Here is a 13,762-nt window from a genome sequence, read left to right on the forward strand (position 1 = left end):
GACGCCCTCCTCGTCATCAGCATCATGTTCTAACTAAACTTCGTCAACCCCGGGCACACGTTTTAATTTGTCACACAGCCTCTTGTGTTCTTATGAATCGGTCCTGGGAAATCTTTGACAGCAGCTAAGAGGCACGCCTGACTGCGGACCTTGCTCCCCTGCCAGAGGGCTCTCTCCCCACCACCAAACTCGCAGTCTAACAATAAGATGGACTGGAAGGACCACGGCTGCGGACCCTCTAACCTTGAGTTTGGTAGCGGCACCCACGGGGAGAGAAGAAGACAAGCATCTTTAAGCCTCTCGGTGCTGCTTCTTTTTCCAGTATAAACTCCTTCTTTAATTTCTAGTTATTTCTAAAAGTGGTGTATTCTCTACATACCTTGGAAAACCTTACTTTTTCTGTCCACATTTATTTTTTGTATTAAATAAAAAAAGAAGAAAGTCTCTGAGGCTTTGACTTAGTCATCATTTGATTTTTCACACCAATGAGGGAAACGATAACACAGGTAATTTTATGTTACCCATTTTATTGTTCAAGAACACAGTCAGAAGCATACATGCAAGTACAAAGCAACCTTCCTTCTGAGCTTAGCCCTGTGTCATTTCTGGGTGGACCTAAGTAGACTGTCTTTGCAAAGGCAAATGAAAATTGGAGTCCTGCCATGTTTTTTGTTCACATCAGCCACTGTTCACTATTTTCCAGTGAGCATTCACGTTTCTCAAGGCTATTTTGGTTAGTGGAAACCCTGGCCAAGGTCACCATGAAATAAAGAAGGCAATTTCATTTAAAGACAGAAGAAAACCCGGCGTCCCAGCTGATTTTCAATTTACCCTCAAGGTCAGGCCCAAACTTCAGACATCAGTTTCCCATTCTTAACATCACAGCAGAAATGGCCATCTTATCTTCCTTGCCAACTCATTAAGAGCATCGTATTAAATATGAAACATGTAAACACTTAAACCTTAGAGCATTAGGTATGAGAGGCAGCTCATTATCTTGCATGCAAAATTTAAATAGTGTCGAGGAAATGTTGGCATTAGGAGTAAGTCCCCCACAACAACAAAAATTAATTAGGAGATTACTATTAAGACCCATGAAAGGCAAAGGGCCTATTGTAGACTCATTTTTTTTCCAGACCAGAAAAAATAAAATTATGTTACAAAATATAACCCAGGTGGCTAAGTAGGTTCTGGGTTTTCTCCTTGCATATAACAAGTTCTTTGCTCAGATAAACCACCCCCTGTTCTACTGTAAATTGTCAGCCACACAAAGTCCTTTCCTTTTTGTTTTTTCTCTCTTGACTACAGAAAATTCTGTAAGTTGTAGATCTTGATAAAGTTTGAAAAAATGAAACCTAAGAGTTGCCTATTCTCTTCATAGAAATGCTTCCTCTCCACAAAGTTCAGCACCTGCCCCACCCAACTTGCACCTGCCAAGACTTAACTTGCAGACTAGTGTGATTGCTCAGCTGCTCCAGAGAGATCTTCTGAAGGTACGACTGAGTGTGGACTTTTGTTATTAACAGAAAATCAAAGTCCTCATTTACTGGGTTGCAGGCATGTTACAGCTAGTAACAATACTAACGTTTTAGATTAAATAAGTAATCTTTAAATCTTTTCCATTTTTCCTAAATCTTTAAGTAGTTTTTTTTTTTTTTTGAATGGTATTTTAAGTACAGGGAAGCAGTTGGGTAATAGGACATTGATTACCAGATTTGTATAGTGAGCAATCTATCCTAGAAAAGGCTTTATAGACACACAGAAGACTTTTCATCCCTGGCATCAACATTTGTTAATTGTTTAACTTTGGGCTCATAACTTAACTTCATGGAGTCTCCTTATTAAAAACAGTAGACAATAATATTTACAGTGCAGTTCTGTCATGAGAATTAGAAAAAAAAAAGAAGTACCAGAATATAAATGTAATGAAGGAAATCAATAAATGGTAGCAAAACAATCATAATTACTATGATTACAAAATGTCACATAGAATTTCTAAAGTACGTGAGTCTATCTTGTCAATGTGTAAAAGTTCAAATATAGATGCCATTCACTTGGCATTGCCAGCTTTGTGCCCCACCATGGGCAAGATACTGTGCAGAGGGCTGAAATTCACCAGGGATGCCAACTGACAAGTTATCTGATACAAGAGGCTTAAGGACACTAGGAATATTGACAACTGGACAATTGCATAGAATGTGGAACAGAAACTTAATGTTATCTGTAATAATGGGGTTGAAGTTTGAGCCTGTCAGGGGAGGAAATGATGAAAGAAAAGGCACGAGACAGCTCTAGAAAAATTTAAGAGAGGGGTTAACAATGTACAGAGTAAAAACAATGTAGGGAGAATAAAAGTCTGAATTTAATAATCAAATGTGGAGCAGTTCTAGGCACTGACAAAGTCTGGGGTGGTCATGGGAGTGGGCATCTGAGATGGGGCAGAACCCAGACCACTGGGTGCATGAGATCATCCCTCCAAGGACATGCTGGTCCAGGTGAGCGGGTGAGGGAAATACACAGAGCTTCTTGATGAGCAGGGTGGGAAGGGGATGCTTTCATTTCTTTGAAAGGAGTTAGCCAAAGTATGGACTGATTTCATGGTGAATTACATAGAAGTGTGTGTGTGTGTGTGTGTGTGTGTGTGTGTGTGTGTGTTAAGTATAATAGTAAAAAAGTAACAATAAGAAAGCATTTAAGATTTCTAATTATTTATGTTGCAGCTACTGTTCCAAATACTCTTCATAGATTAATTAATCTTCCCAAGAAATAAGAAGTAGATACCATTATCCCAGTGGACAGATCTCGCCATGTTGACATAAATGGGAAATAATGAAATATGAATTCTAACCCATGTAGTACAAAGAGTCTGCAGACTCATCATCTCAGGATCCCACCATACTGCATCTCAACAATTACTCCCTCTAAATAAGTGCTTACCGCTCACCAGGCCCTCTAAGCACCTAACGTTAATGTACCATTTAACCCATACGATACCACTTTGGTTCATGCATTTACACAGACACCGCAGGCTGTTTTTCCTTTTTGTTTTCGATTCCCCCCCCCCATGGAGCCTATTTTTAATATGAGAAATTTCACATAAAAATCCCCATTTACAGTTTCTCTTAATTAAAAGATTGCCCACATTAAGCCAATCACTTCTTAACAAGTGGCAGGAGTGGCTTCTTGGCCTCTTCAGCCACCGTGGTCCTCACCACCCCCAATGCCCACTGCTCACCCATTCTTAAATCACCTGTCTGATCACTGGGGATATATGAGCACATGACATTTAGTGTGAATATATCTGTGCAGTAAAAATGGGGAGACTGTAGAGTTTACAAGTTTAGATCACACAGCCCGGTTCAAGCCCCTGGTCTCATAAACTCTTGTTTCCTTAATCTCTTCAAGCTCAGGTTTCTCGCATCTAAAATAAGGTCACTGACAGTACTTAAGAGTGTTATGAAATAATTCAATTACATAATGCAGGAAAATAATGAAGCATGGATTTCAATAATAATTTGTTATTGCTGCTTTTACTAAGAACAATTGGAAGTTGGTATATTTAGGTCACATCCACCATCAGAGGCAATCAAGACTGAAGCATAGATCAAAAAAAGAAGAGGCTACTTAAAGCACTGGAAAAGGCTAGTGGCAGAGGAGAGATTCTGGTGGAAGAGAAACTTCTGTGGTATTTAAGAGAACCCATTTCACAGACAGAAGCGCTGCCTAGTGATGCCCCCAGAAAACAGTCCAGTCCAGAGAGTCAGAACAAACTTAGGATTTGTCTTCCTAAGTGGAGTTCACAGGATTCCCCTGTGGAGCTGACAGGTTGTATGATGATGAAATACTGTACTGTACTTTTGAGTGATGCCACCGTCTTCCCCAGGCCTGAGGCAGGGATCCATGATTTCTCCTTTGCTGGGTATATCCTTCATTTTCTACCATGCTTCTCCGTTAGACCCATGCCATGGGCCACCACCCTGACCCAGGCCAGTGCCCCACTGCCCACCAACCATATGAGGAGTCTATTAATTAAGCCTCTTTGCCTTCAATCTGTTACCAACACCAGTCCCAATGACAAACCATTACACCACTAATAAAGCGTTCTAAAACGTCCTTTTATAAATCACCTTTATTTTTAACATTTTGCCTTGGCTCCCCATTGCCTGTGGAATAAAATCTAAATGTGGTAGTCATGGGTCGGGGGGGGGGGGGGCGCTGTGGTCAGGAAGTACTTGTCCCCACTTCAGCCCCGGTTGCCTGAAGACCTTTGACCTTTTTAATGCCTCCTTGGCTGAGCCCTCATAGCTGCACCAACCGGAATGCCCTCTGTGCCCGTTCACATTCACATCCGCATCAACTTTGGCCAAATCCTACACAACCATCACGGGGGAGCCATGGCCTAGCTGTGCACACGTTTTATATCAGGGTTTTCTCTAGGGGGCCAGAGATAGATACGCCAGGCTCCGCAGGGCAACCAGTCTGTGCGGTAACCGCTCAACCCCACCGTGGGCACAGAAGCGGCACAGACGACACGTAAGGAAACGAGTGGCCTTCGGGTACAATTGTATCATGGAGGTCGGAGATTAAAGTTCATATAACGTCCGCGGGCCACACAGCATTCTCTTAATATTTCCTGGCCACTTAAAAATGTAAAATCCTTCTTAGCCAGTGAGCTGTGCCACACTAGTGGAGGCCACGGCAGGTGGCGGCTGGCCCAACCCGCGTGCACACGGTTGTCGATCCACGACTTCCCTTTCTGCTTCCTCCGTGAGGCATAACTTAGGTTTAGCGGCCCTGAGTGCACCCGTTTTCAGTGAACCGTCCAGTGGATTTTGACACATGTACACAACCACGTTACTGTCGCACAGAACAAGACATGAAACATTTCCAGTTCCTGGCCTCTTCTAAAAGATGCCCCTGCCAAAGCCCGACACCTTTTTGCTATAAAAGCGTCTCTGTACTTCCTCTCAGTAGGCCTGGATTAGAGATATGGAAACAACGGCTCGGCACTACCTAACGTTTGACAGTAATGTTTTTAAATGAAACTTCAGATACCATTAACCATTAACGCATAGAAGAATGTCTCTTTTCTTGGGTCATGGGTCTTATTGGATTCAAAACCCTGAAAGCCGTCTCCGGAAACACACACTCATGTTTCTGGGCAGTTTCTGCCAATGCTGTAGCTCCTTACCTGGGCCAAGGTGAGCGTCGCCTGTCGGCAGGTACCACACCGCACCCTGAGTTTTCCTGGCTGTATTCTTTGACAGGGGCCTTTGCAATAAACATAAAAGATGTTGTAAGGCGGTCTACCTGCTGGTGGGGGGGGGGGGAGGGAAAAAAAAGCAGAGGAAGTAGCCAATCAGCATTGAATACAAATTGAGACAAATTTTTAAACGAACTCCTCGGGAGCATTTTGAAACATTAGCGGGATAAATATTCCAACGAGGATACAACAATTTAATTTAGAAAATCTAGTTTTATGCTCAAAAGAGTGAAAATCTTTTCTTCTTCCTGCCAACAGCCCTGTGACTTACTCAGCAAAGTTAGCAACCTGCTGCCAAGAGAGCCAGCCAAGAGTATTTGCCACGCGGGGAAGTTAGACGCATTCTGTGCCGCTGAGGTTTTTTAAAAGCACAGGAAATATAGGGACTATTGGAAATTTAAAGACCACTGCTCCTGAATTCTATTTCATGCTTCTTACACAGTTTGAAGGCTCTAGATTTTTTCCTCTTAAAATCTTATCTACAGGGACACGCCAGCCCATTTCTCATGATATGAGTGGCCTGATCACAGCTTCCTGGGTTTCCAGTGAAGACTTTCCAATGCACAGGCACACATAAAGTAAGACAAGAGTCCTGAGGGGCTTAACGGAACCCGGCCGCAGTGTGCAGAAATGGGCGCCTTGTGTTTCACACTTCTGTCTGGATCTACCTTGACAAATGCCTTTCAAATAACACAAGAGTAAAAGCTGGACAAAAAAAAAAAAAAAAATCAATAACTAAACATCTCTGATCATTTCTCTCAAATGTTACCATACACACGTAGTGCTATTCTGTCCGTTAGGGGAACCTTTCCAAATAGTGTCACGATGCCATTTCTGCAAAGAACTCACTTTATTTAGAAGCATTCACTAGTAAAATAACGTCTTTTTAAAATTTATAACATTAAATAGTTCTTTGAACCTTTATACCTTACTTCTTGTTGGATAGGAATTACATAAAATGTAGTGGCATAAAAACTTTGTTTAAAATTTTACTATTATCATCAAGATCATCTAGAAATAATAAAGAATATTTTTATCATTATGAGAAAAAACATTCAGCCTCCCAAGTGCATATGGTTTATTAAAAACAATTAGTACAAGAATAATGAGAAACAAAAAGAGATCCTAAGTCTTATGCAGCCCCATTTATTTTTACTTGTTTATAAAACAACATCTGTAGACATGTTGAATTGTCATTTGTTCAGTCATCTTTACCGATATTGTAAGTGACAACACTTTGTAACATGTAAAGCACAATAAAAATGTCAAACTTTATAATGTTAGCATTTATTAGCAATATGTTTTATAAATATTACTCTCCGGGAATTAATATGTAGCCTAATATTTAGCCTCCAGTGTGAAGGGAAGGTAAAGTATAAATATAAATATATGTTTGTATTGATAAGAAATTGTTTTTTTGACACCTCTTTGTAGCTTAGTGCCTTAACGTACAAGATACTCAAGTCTGTAGATATCGCATTGTTATTAGCAACTATAATAATTACATAAGATAGATTCATGAGGTTTTTGCAGTTCAATACATGCAATGGGTAGGACCGTAAAGTTATAGAAATACCATAATAACTGACAGAATATCAGAAGACCATTTCTGTCTGACGGTTTCACCGTGTTCCAAGAAGAGCTTAGCGAGGGAGGTAGGAGCCCTTATTGTTAAAACCTTCAACAGAAATATGAACACATCCAATTTTACAATTTTTATAACCTACTGTAAAGGTTAAACAATAAGAAAAAAGGAGGAGGAGGAACAGGAATGGGAGAAGGAGCTTAGGAAGGGGAGCCAGGTTGGCAAAGACACTAGCATTGTCTGAAAGAGCATATTAGCAACAGCCTTGCAATAGTAAATGATGCATCCATGAAACTAAATGGCTCTTCCTTCTCCCTCAGGGCAACAGCAACGTTTGCAATATTGTTTCAGCAAATGATAAAGGCAGGGGCAACCAGCAACCGAAGACTGGGGACGTAACTCTTCCAGCTTTCTGTGCTGCAACCTTCACCAAAGTCCTTGAGAAGTTAGTCAGAAAATACTGCGTGCCCACGTCTGTGCCCTGGAAGCATATAAGGTGACGTGCAATCTATTACACGTGCTTCCCTGAGCCAGCTGCGAGCTGGGGATTAATAGTCAGTCCCAGGAAGATCAAGGTCAGGCCAGCCCTGGCCACGGCAAATTTCAAGCTGTTGGTTTTACGTGGTCCAGAAGTTGGGGCTTTCAGGTAAATCCTGAGATCCCCTTTTCAGGGTGGCTTCATCGCTAGTCTGGCTGCGTCACGCTATTTAAAGTTGGCAGACTTCTCTGTGTCACACCGAGGTCTGCAGTGCACAGGACAGGAGTAAGAACAAGCAACACCACGATGTGTTTTTCTGGGCAATGTTCCCATCGGGCCTGACTGAGGGTCTGAGGCACAGACTTCGGAAGATGGAACCACAACTTCTCAAGGAATGGCAAGGCGGTGTGAAGAATGCCCTGGAAAGCTTTTCTCCAGCCACATCCCTGTCTCCAGTCAACGACGTGAATCCTTCCCCTTTCACTTCTGTCTGGCTCTTAAAATCCTTTCTCTTGCTTAATCAACTCTCCATATGGCGACCCCTTCGCTCCCTAAAATAACCAGTACAGCTTGTGATGGTGTTTATAACGTTCCCCACTTTCTACAGAATAAAATTTCAAAACTAGAGAAATATTTCAAAAGTATTAGAAATTATATCCTTTGCTGTCATTCACCAGTTGTGAACATTTTGCCATGTTTTCAGCTCACTCCTTCTCCGTGTGTGTGTGTGTGTGTGTGTGTGCACATATACATACATACACATATACTACCCATGTATATATTTTTGGCTGAATCATTTGTAATTAAGTTGCAGACATCATGCTACTCACTCCTGAATCCTTCAACATCCTAAAACCACGGACTTTTCTCATACAAAACCGTAGGGCTCCTTGAGAGATTGGGGACACCTTACAGAACACCATCATGGTTTGCAGGCTGCGACATGGTGTGAAGCCCAAGCACCTGGGGTTCCTTCGCCAAACCATTTTCGGGGAGGCTAAATTAAGCCAAGGTGAGCAAACCTCACTGTGGGACTTCCAGAGAGTTCTGTGACTCTGTAACAGAAGTAGAGAGCACAGCACATCCCAGACTTTATCTGACCTCAGAAGCTCGCCTTTCGTGGGGCATTTTGTGAAACTATTCCTCAAAAAAAAAAAAAAAAAAAAAAAAAAAAAAAATTGGAGGAAAAAAAAAATTCGGAGGAAGGATTCAACTTACTGCCTAGGGCTTGGTGTAGAGACATGAGCCACACCCCTCAAGTCTCTGAACCTGACCTTATCAGATGTTCCTGAACAGCGTCTAGACAATTAAGGTCTTCCGCCTACCCCAGCTATCAATACATTTTTTTAATTTTTGCTTGAGGATGATTATTTTATCATAAGCCCCGAGGGCGAGTCTACTGATGTAATGATTCTACAAGTAAAGTACATTCCTTTCGTTCAGAAGTTCCTTTGTTTGTTTGTTTGTTTGTTTATTTATTTATTTATTTATTTTTCTGGACAGAAGCTAAAAGCACAGCTAGCGTTCAGGGCCCTTGTCAAAGTGTGAGTCACTGTGCCCATTTAAAGCGCCCCTAGGGTTTCCTTAGCATTATCCTTTTTGTCCTTATCTTTAGTTTCTCTCTCTCATTTTGTCGAGTTAACATAATCCTCAGGCAAGTCTCCACTCTTCCTTCTCCCTCCCTGCTTCATCCAAGAAATTGCAGAAATCGTTAACAATATTTGCAACAGATCGAGTAAAACCCCTTTTTAAAGATGACATATATTATTTGCTTTGACTTTCCGAGAAACCCGCATAATGTGCATACTTCCCATTCGTTTAAATGTGTTTTAGTGGGCTTACGGCCTAACGAAGTTGTTTTAATAAGATTAATGACTACTTAAGAAAACTCATGCTGATTCTCATGAAAACTTTGCATTGACCTCAGAAGTTTCCACCGCTGGCTGTCCCAGAGAATGAGGAGTTTAATTGCTTGGATAATTTGTTTACCAGGGGAGGAAACAGTGAGAGTAACATATTCGATACCACAGTAAAATAATGTTCAGTATCAATATACTATAAAACCGCCTGTATATAATTGATTTACTGCATTTATCACAGATGATCATATTAAAATATTAAGTAGAACAGGGTGCCCAGGGGAACTTTCTATGACCAGGGAAATGTCCTACATCCGTACTCTCGCACACGGTAGCCAGCGTTTGCCTACTGAGGACCTCAAAGGGAGCAAGGGAGGACTGAGGAAGTCATCGCATCAGACAGCACAGCAGAGGAGAATAAATAACAAGGATGGGCCTGGTCCCCTCTCTCCTTCCCGCATCAGGCCTGCGGATAACAAAACGAAGGGGGTTCTTCCGTCATAGTGACAAGTGGAATAAGCTGCTGTTAAGTGTGCTGAAATGAACACCATGTTGGCTGGTAAGAGGGGAAAAGGGGATCCTGTGAGCTTGCAGCACCACAGGGTAGACCTGGGGGCCTTGCTCGTGTCAGAGGCAGAAGACAGCTTCTTGCTCATTTCTCCCTCGCACAGGCCGCATCCCCTACACCAAGCAGAGCGAGTCTTAATGTGTGGCTGGACAGCGACTGGCCCATCTCCATGGCCATCGCCATCTTTGATCCATACCTTCAGGGTCCAGCTGGAGTGGCACTTCCTTTAAGAATTCTTCCTTTGGCAGGGGGCGCCTGGGTGGCTCAGTCGGTTGAGCGACCAACTTCGGCTCAGGTCATGATCTCGTGGTTTGCGAGTTCAAGCCCCGTGTCGGGCTCTGTGCTGACAGCTCAGAGCCTGGAGCCCGCTTCGGATTCTGTGTCTCCCTCTCTCTCTGCCCCTCCCCCTCTCATGCTCTGTCTCTCTCTGTCTCAGAAATAAATAAACATTAATAAAATTTTTTTTTAAATAAAAAAAAAGAATTCTTCCTTTGGTTTCCCCCTAAGCATAAGACATCTCCCCAAATAATTACATCTGGGAGTATGAAAGTATCCAACTTAGTTTTACCAACTTTAAACACATGACTCATCCCACCACGACAGGACCAGCATCTGATAAGGTGGAGTCCTTGGCTGAGGCATACTTCCAAGTCTTCCTCTGACTGTTTCCATGGTGTCCAGCCTGGCACTTACCATTTCCAGCTGCTGCCTCCTCCCTGCTACAGCTTCACTTCCTGTTATGTAAACGCCAAGGATAATGTCTGCACCATTAGCTCTACTGATCACCTACAACCTGCCTGATTCCCTCAGTTTACTCTTTCTCCTTGTCACCTAGGAGGCAACCTCAGTTTTGTTTGACTCCTACACGCCCACTGTGGAAGAGACATATGGCCAGAATTTCTGAACTTGCAACCTTGATCCTGTGACAGGGAGCTAGGCCACAGAGAATCTTCTCCTCCAATGTTTTCAGGAATTTTTGCTATTTTATTTCTGGGCAGTGGTCCTTCAGCCTGAACCAAACCACATTTGCTGACACATATGCCTCATGAGCCAGGTGCACAACAAATCTATACCAAAGGCACAAAATCAGCACCATCTCTGAAGGTGCTTGGCTCAGCTTTGCACAACCCATTTTTCCTTATGTTGACCTGAAACTATCCATCACTTCTAGTTTAATTTTTTAATGTTTCTTTATTTTTTTAGAGAGAGACAGAGACAGAGACAGAGTATGAGCAGGGGAGGGGCCGAGAGAGAAAGGGAGACAGAATCCGAAGCAGGCTCCAGGCTCCGAGCTGTCAGCACAGAGCCCGACGCGGGGCTCGAACGCGCAAACTATGAGATCATGACCTGAGCTGAAGTCAGGCGCTTAACCGACTGAGTCTCCCAGGCACCCCAACTTCTAGTTTAAATAACGTATATTGCGTTAGTCTAAAGCAGTTTCACATGAAATCCATTCATTGTGGACTCCCAGAATCATCTCTTCTGCATGACACCTTGCTTTGGACCGTGGAAAAGACGAGGAACGTGTCCACTTGCCTAAGCAAACTACTGAAGAAAATAATTCTGCCTCCCATTTGTCACACGCCGGTTCTACCTCCCCTATTGTTACAGCCTCCCTTTTTTTGTTGGCTGGTATTTATTTATTTATTTATTTACTTATTTACTTATTTATGTTACAGCCTCCCTTTATGTCACGCTGCACTCTGTTCCGTATGTTCCGAATATCTAGTGCCAGTCCACTAGCTTAGTGGACTCAAGCTTAGTAAACACTCAGTATTTGCTAGGTTATTAAGTTCTCCCATATTAAATAAGTTATTAAATTCTCTCCGTACCGCTAAATGATATAAAAGCTGTAGCAGGTAGGGTAGTGTGAGAACAAGATCCAGCTAAAACAGAACGTAGCCGTGATTGCAAAATATTTAGAACATCTTGCTACCAGCCGAGCTTAGTGGACTACCCACGTATCCTTCAAAATATTGGCATATCATAGTTGAAATCAACAACATGAATATCATCTTTAAGATCACAAAAATGATGACTATAAACAGAAGTAAAACAAAAAAAAAGGATGCTTGAAAATTTGTTATATAGGACTTAGTATAATTTTGAGTCTTTGAATGTTGAGGGGAAAAAATGAATTCTGAAAATACAAGTGCAACTACTCTAAAGGAAGGCAGTTATTACACATAAACACATTTCATTTCCACCCTTATCCATTGAGTTATTACACCCCCACTGAACAGCCACACTATTTCACAATTTTAACAAGCCATAGTCTTAACTCCCGCAGAGCAACCAAGGTAAGACTGTGTTGTAAACAACTTCCAATTATATAACCATCCATCCCAATGTCTGCACTTTTAAAAAATGGTTAGCAATCTCTAAGGAGACTCAACTCTTAAAAGTTATAACTTAATTCTCATTTTTGTTGTGCTGGGTTTTTTAATTATGGTGTCGCACCATAACGTCATCTGGTGAGGCAAAAACTGCTGATTGAAGCTCATGCTTTTGCCTGTTCCTTGTGGTGGTGGTTGTTGCCAATTTATTTTCCCTTATTCGTTCTGAGAGTAATAACCCGATCTCCCATGGCAAGACAAAACTGCAGAACGGAGCACAATTTACGGATTAGGCTTAAACAAATAATCAGCTGGTTCAAAGCCAACCAGGGTAAATCTAGTTGCTTATTCTTCTCAGAAACGGACACTGGTAGAGTTCAAGCCGGTGCCAGGAAATTCACAGCTCTTCAGAGCCTTGAACAAACACCCATAACTCTGATTTAGATCGAATACGTGTTTGACACGACCGAGGACCGTTCACAGCTTCCTCCTTGTCGTTCGGGACATGTCCATCTAGGTCCAGACGGCAGCCTTGCCTTGTCACCCTTGTTAAGTCAAGTGACCCTTGGTGTCTGGTTTTTCATATGCAAATGGAAAATGATTGCGGCCCCTAACTCATAGGCTGTTGTGAGGGTGTAAAAAAGAATTGACATAGGAGAAGCACTCAGCACAATATTTGATACACAATGAATGCTCAGCACATTTCACCAATCCTTACTTGCTCTCAAAAAATTCAGAACTCAGCTTATTTCCAGGTACTCCTACCTGTGGGCACTTAGTCCTCTTCCACAGGTGGCCACTTCCCTACTTTTATAAATGTTGATTCTTACGTATTATTTCCATCTTAAACCTACCTCTAAATTTTTAGAAATAACTGAGGTATAATTCTTTTTAAAACTGATTGAAACCCAACCACATCCTTTACAATTCACATTATGGAACATAAACCACGATGGATTTTCCTTAAATTGATTTAATGTTTGCTAGAATATTATTCCCATGAATCACTTTTTATTATAATCCAAGAGATAGAGATGGATTGTAGAAAAATTAAGAATGGAAAAAGTAAACAACTATATGGATCCAGTCTAAGGGACAGAGTTTTCAAGCTGGCTAATGCACTTAAAAAAATAAAGGGGTGCCTGGGTGGCTCAGTCAGTTAAGCGTCCGATTTTAGCTCGTGTCATGATCTCACCATTCGTGGATTTAAGCCCCGTGTCAGGCTCTGTGTTGACGGCTCCAAGCCTGGAGCCTGCTTCGGATTCTACATCTCCCTCTCTCTCTCTGTCCCTTCCCCACTCACACACTGTCTCTCTGTCCCTCTCTCAAAAATAAATAAACATTTAAAAATTTAAAAAAAACTGAAGTTTTTCCAAAATAAAAAGTGTGTGTGTGTGCGCACGTGCGCGTGTATGTAAAATGGTACCAAAGGGGATTCAAAACAGCTTTCAAAATTTCATGTTAATGGTGGACTTGCTTATATTACTGCTTATTCTTGGAAACACAGGCATGATCATAATCATTTTACAAATGAGGAAACACAAGCTCAGAGAGGTTGAATGGCATTCCCAATAAAGCCACTGGGGTAGTCAGAGATTTGAATATAAATGCGTTTTGATTACAAAGCATACATTTGCTTCGCAACCACGTGACAGTAAACTTGACTTGGATGG

General features: G+C 41.9%; 1 protein-coding gene across 1 annotated transcript in view; it reads right to left on the reverse strand.

Annotated features, from left to right (window-relative positions):
* Positions 1-13,762, reverse strand: part of PRKN (parkin RBR E3 ubiquitin protein ligase) — a 1,335,825-nt gene that overhangs the window by 835,890 nt on the left and 486,173 nt on the right. Inside the window, exon 4 of the mRNA XM_049653164.1 lies at positions 5,192-5,313. Coding sequence (XP_049509121.1) covers positions 5,192-5,313 — 122 coding nt within the window. The remainder of the gene's footprint in view (positions 1-5,191; positions 5,314-13,762) is intronic.

Source organism: Panthera uncia (genome assembly GCF_023721935.1).
Source record: "Panthera uncia isolate 11264 chromosome B2 unlocalized genomic scaffold, Puncia_PCG_1.0 HiC_scaffold_24, whole genome shotgun sequence".
Taxonomy (NCBI): domain Eukaryota; kingdom Metazoa; phylum Chordata; class Mammalia; order Carnivora; family Felidae; genus Panthera; species Panthera uncia.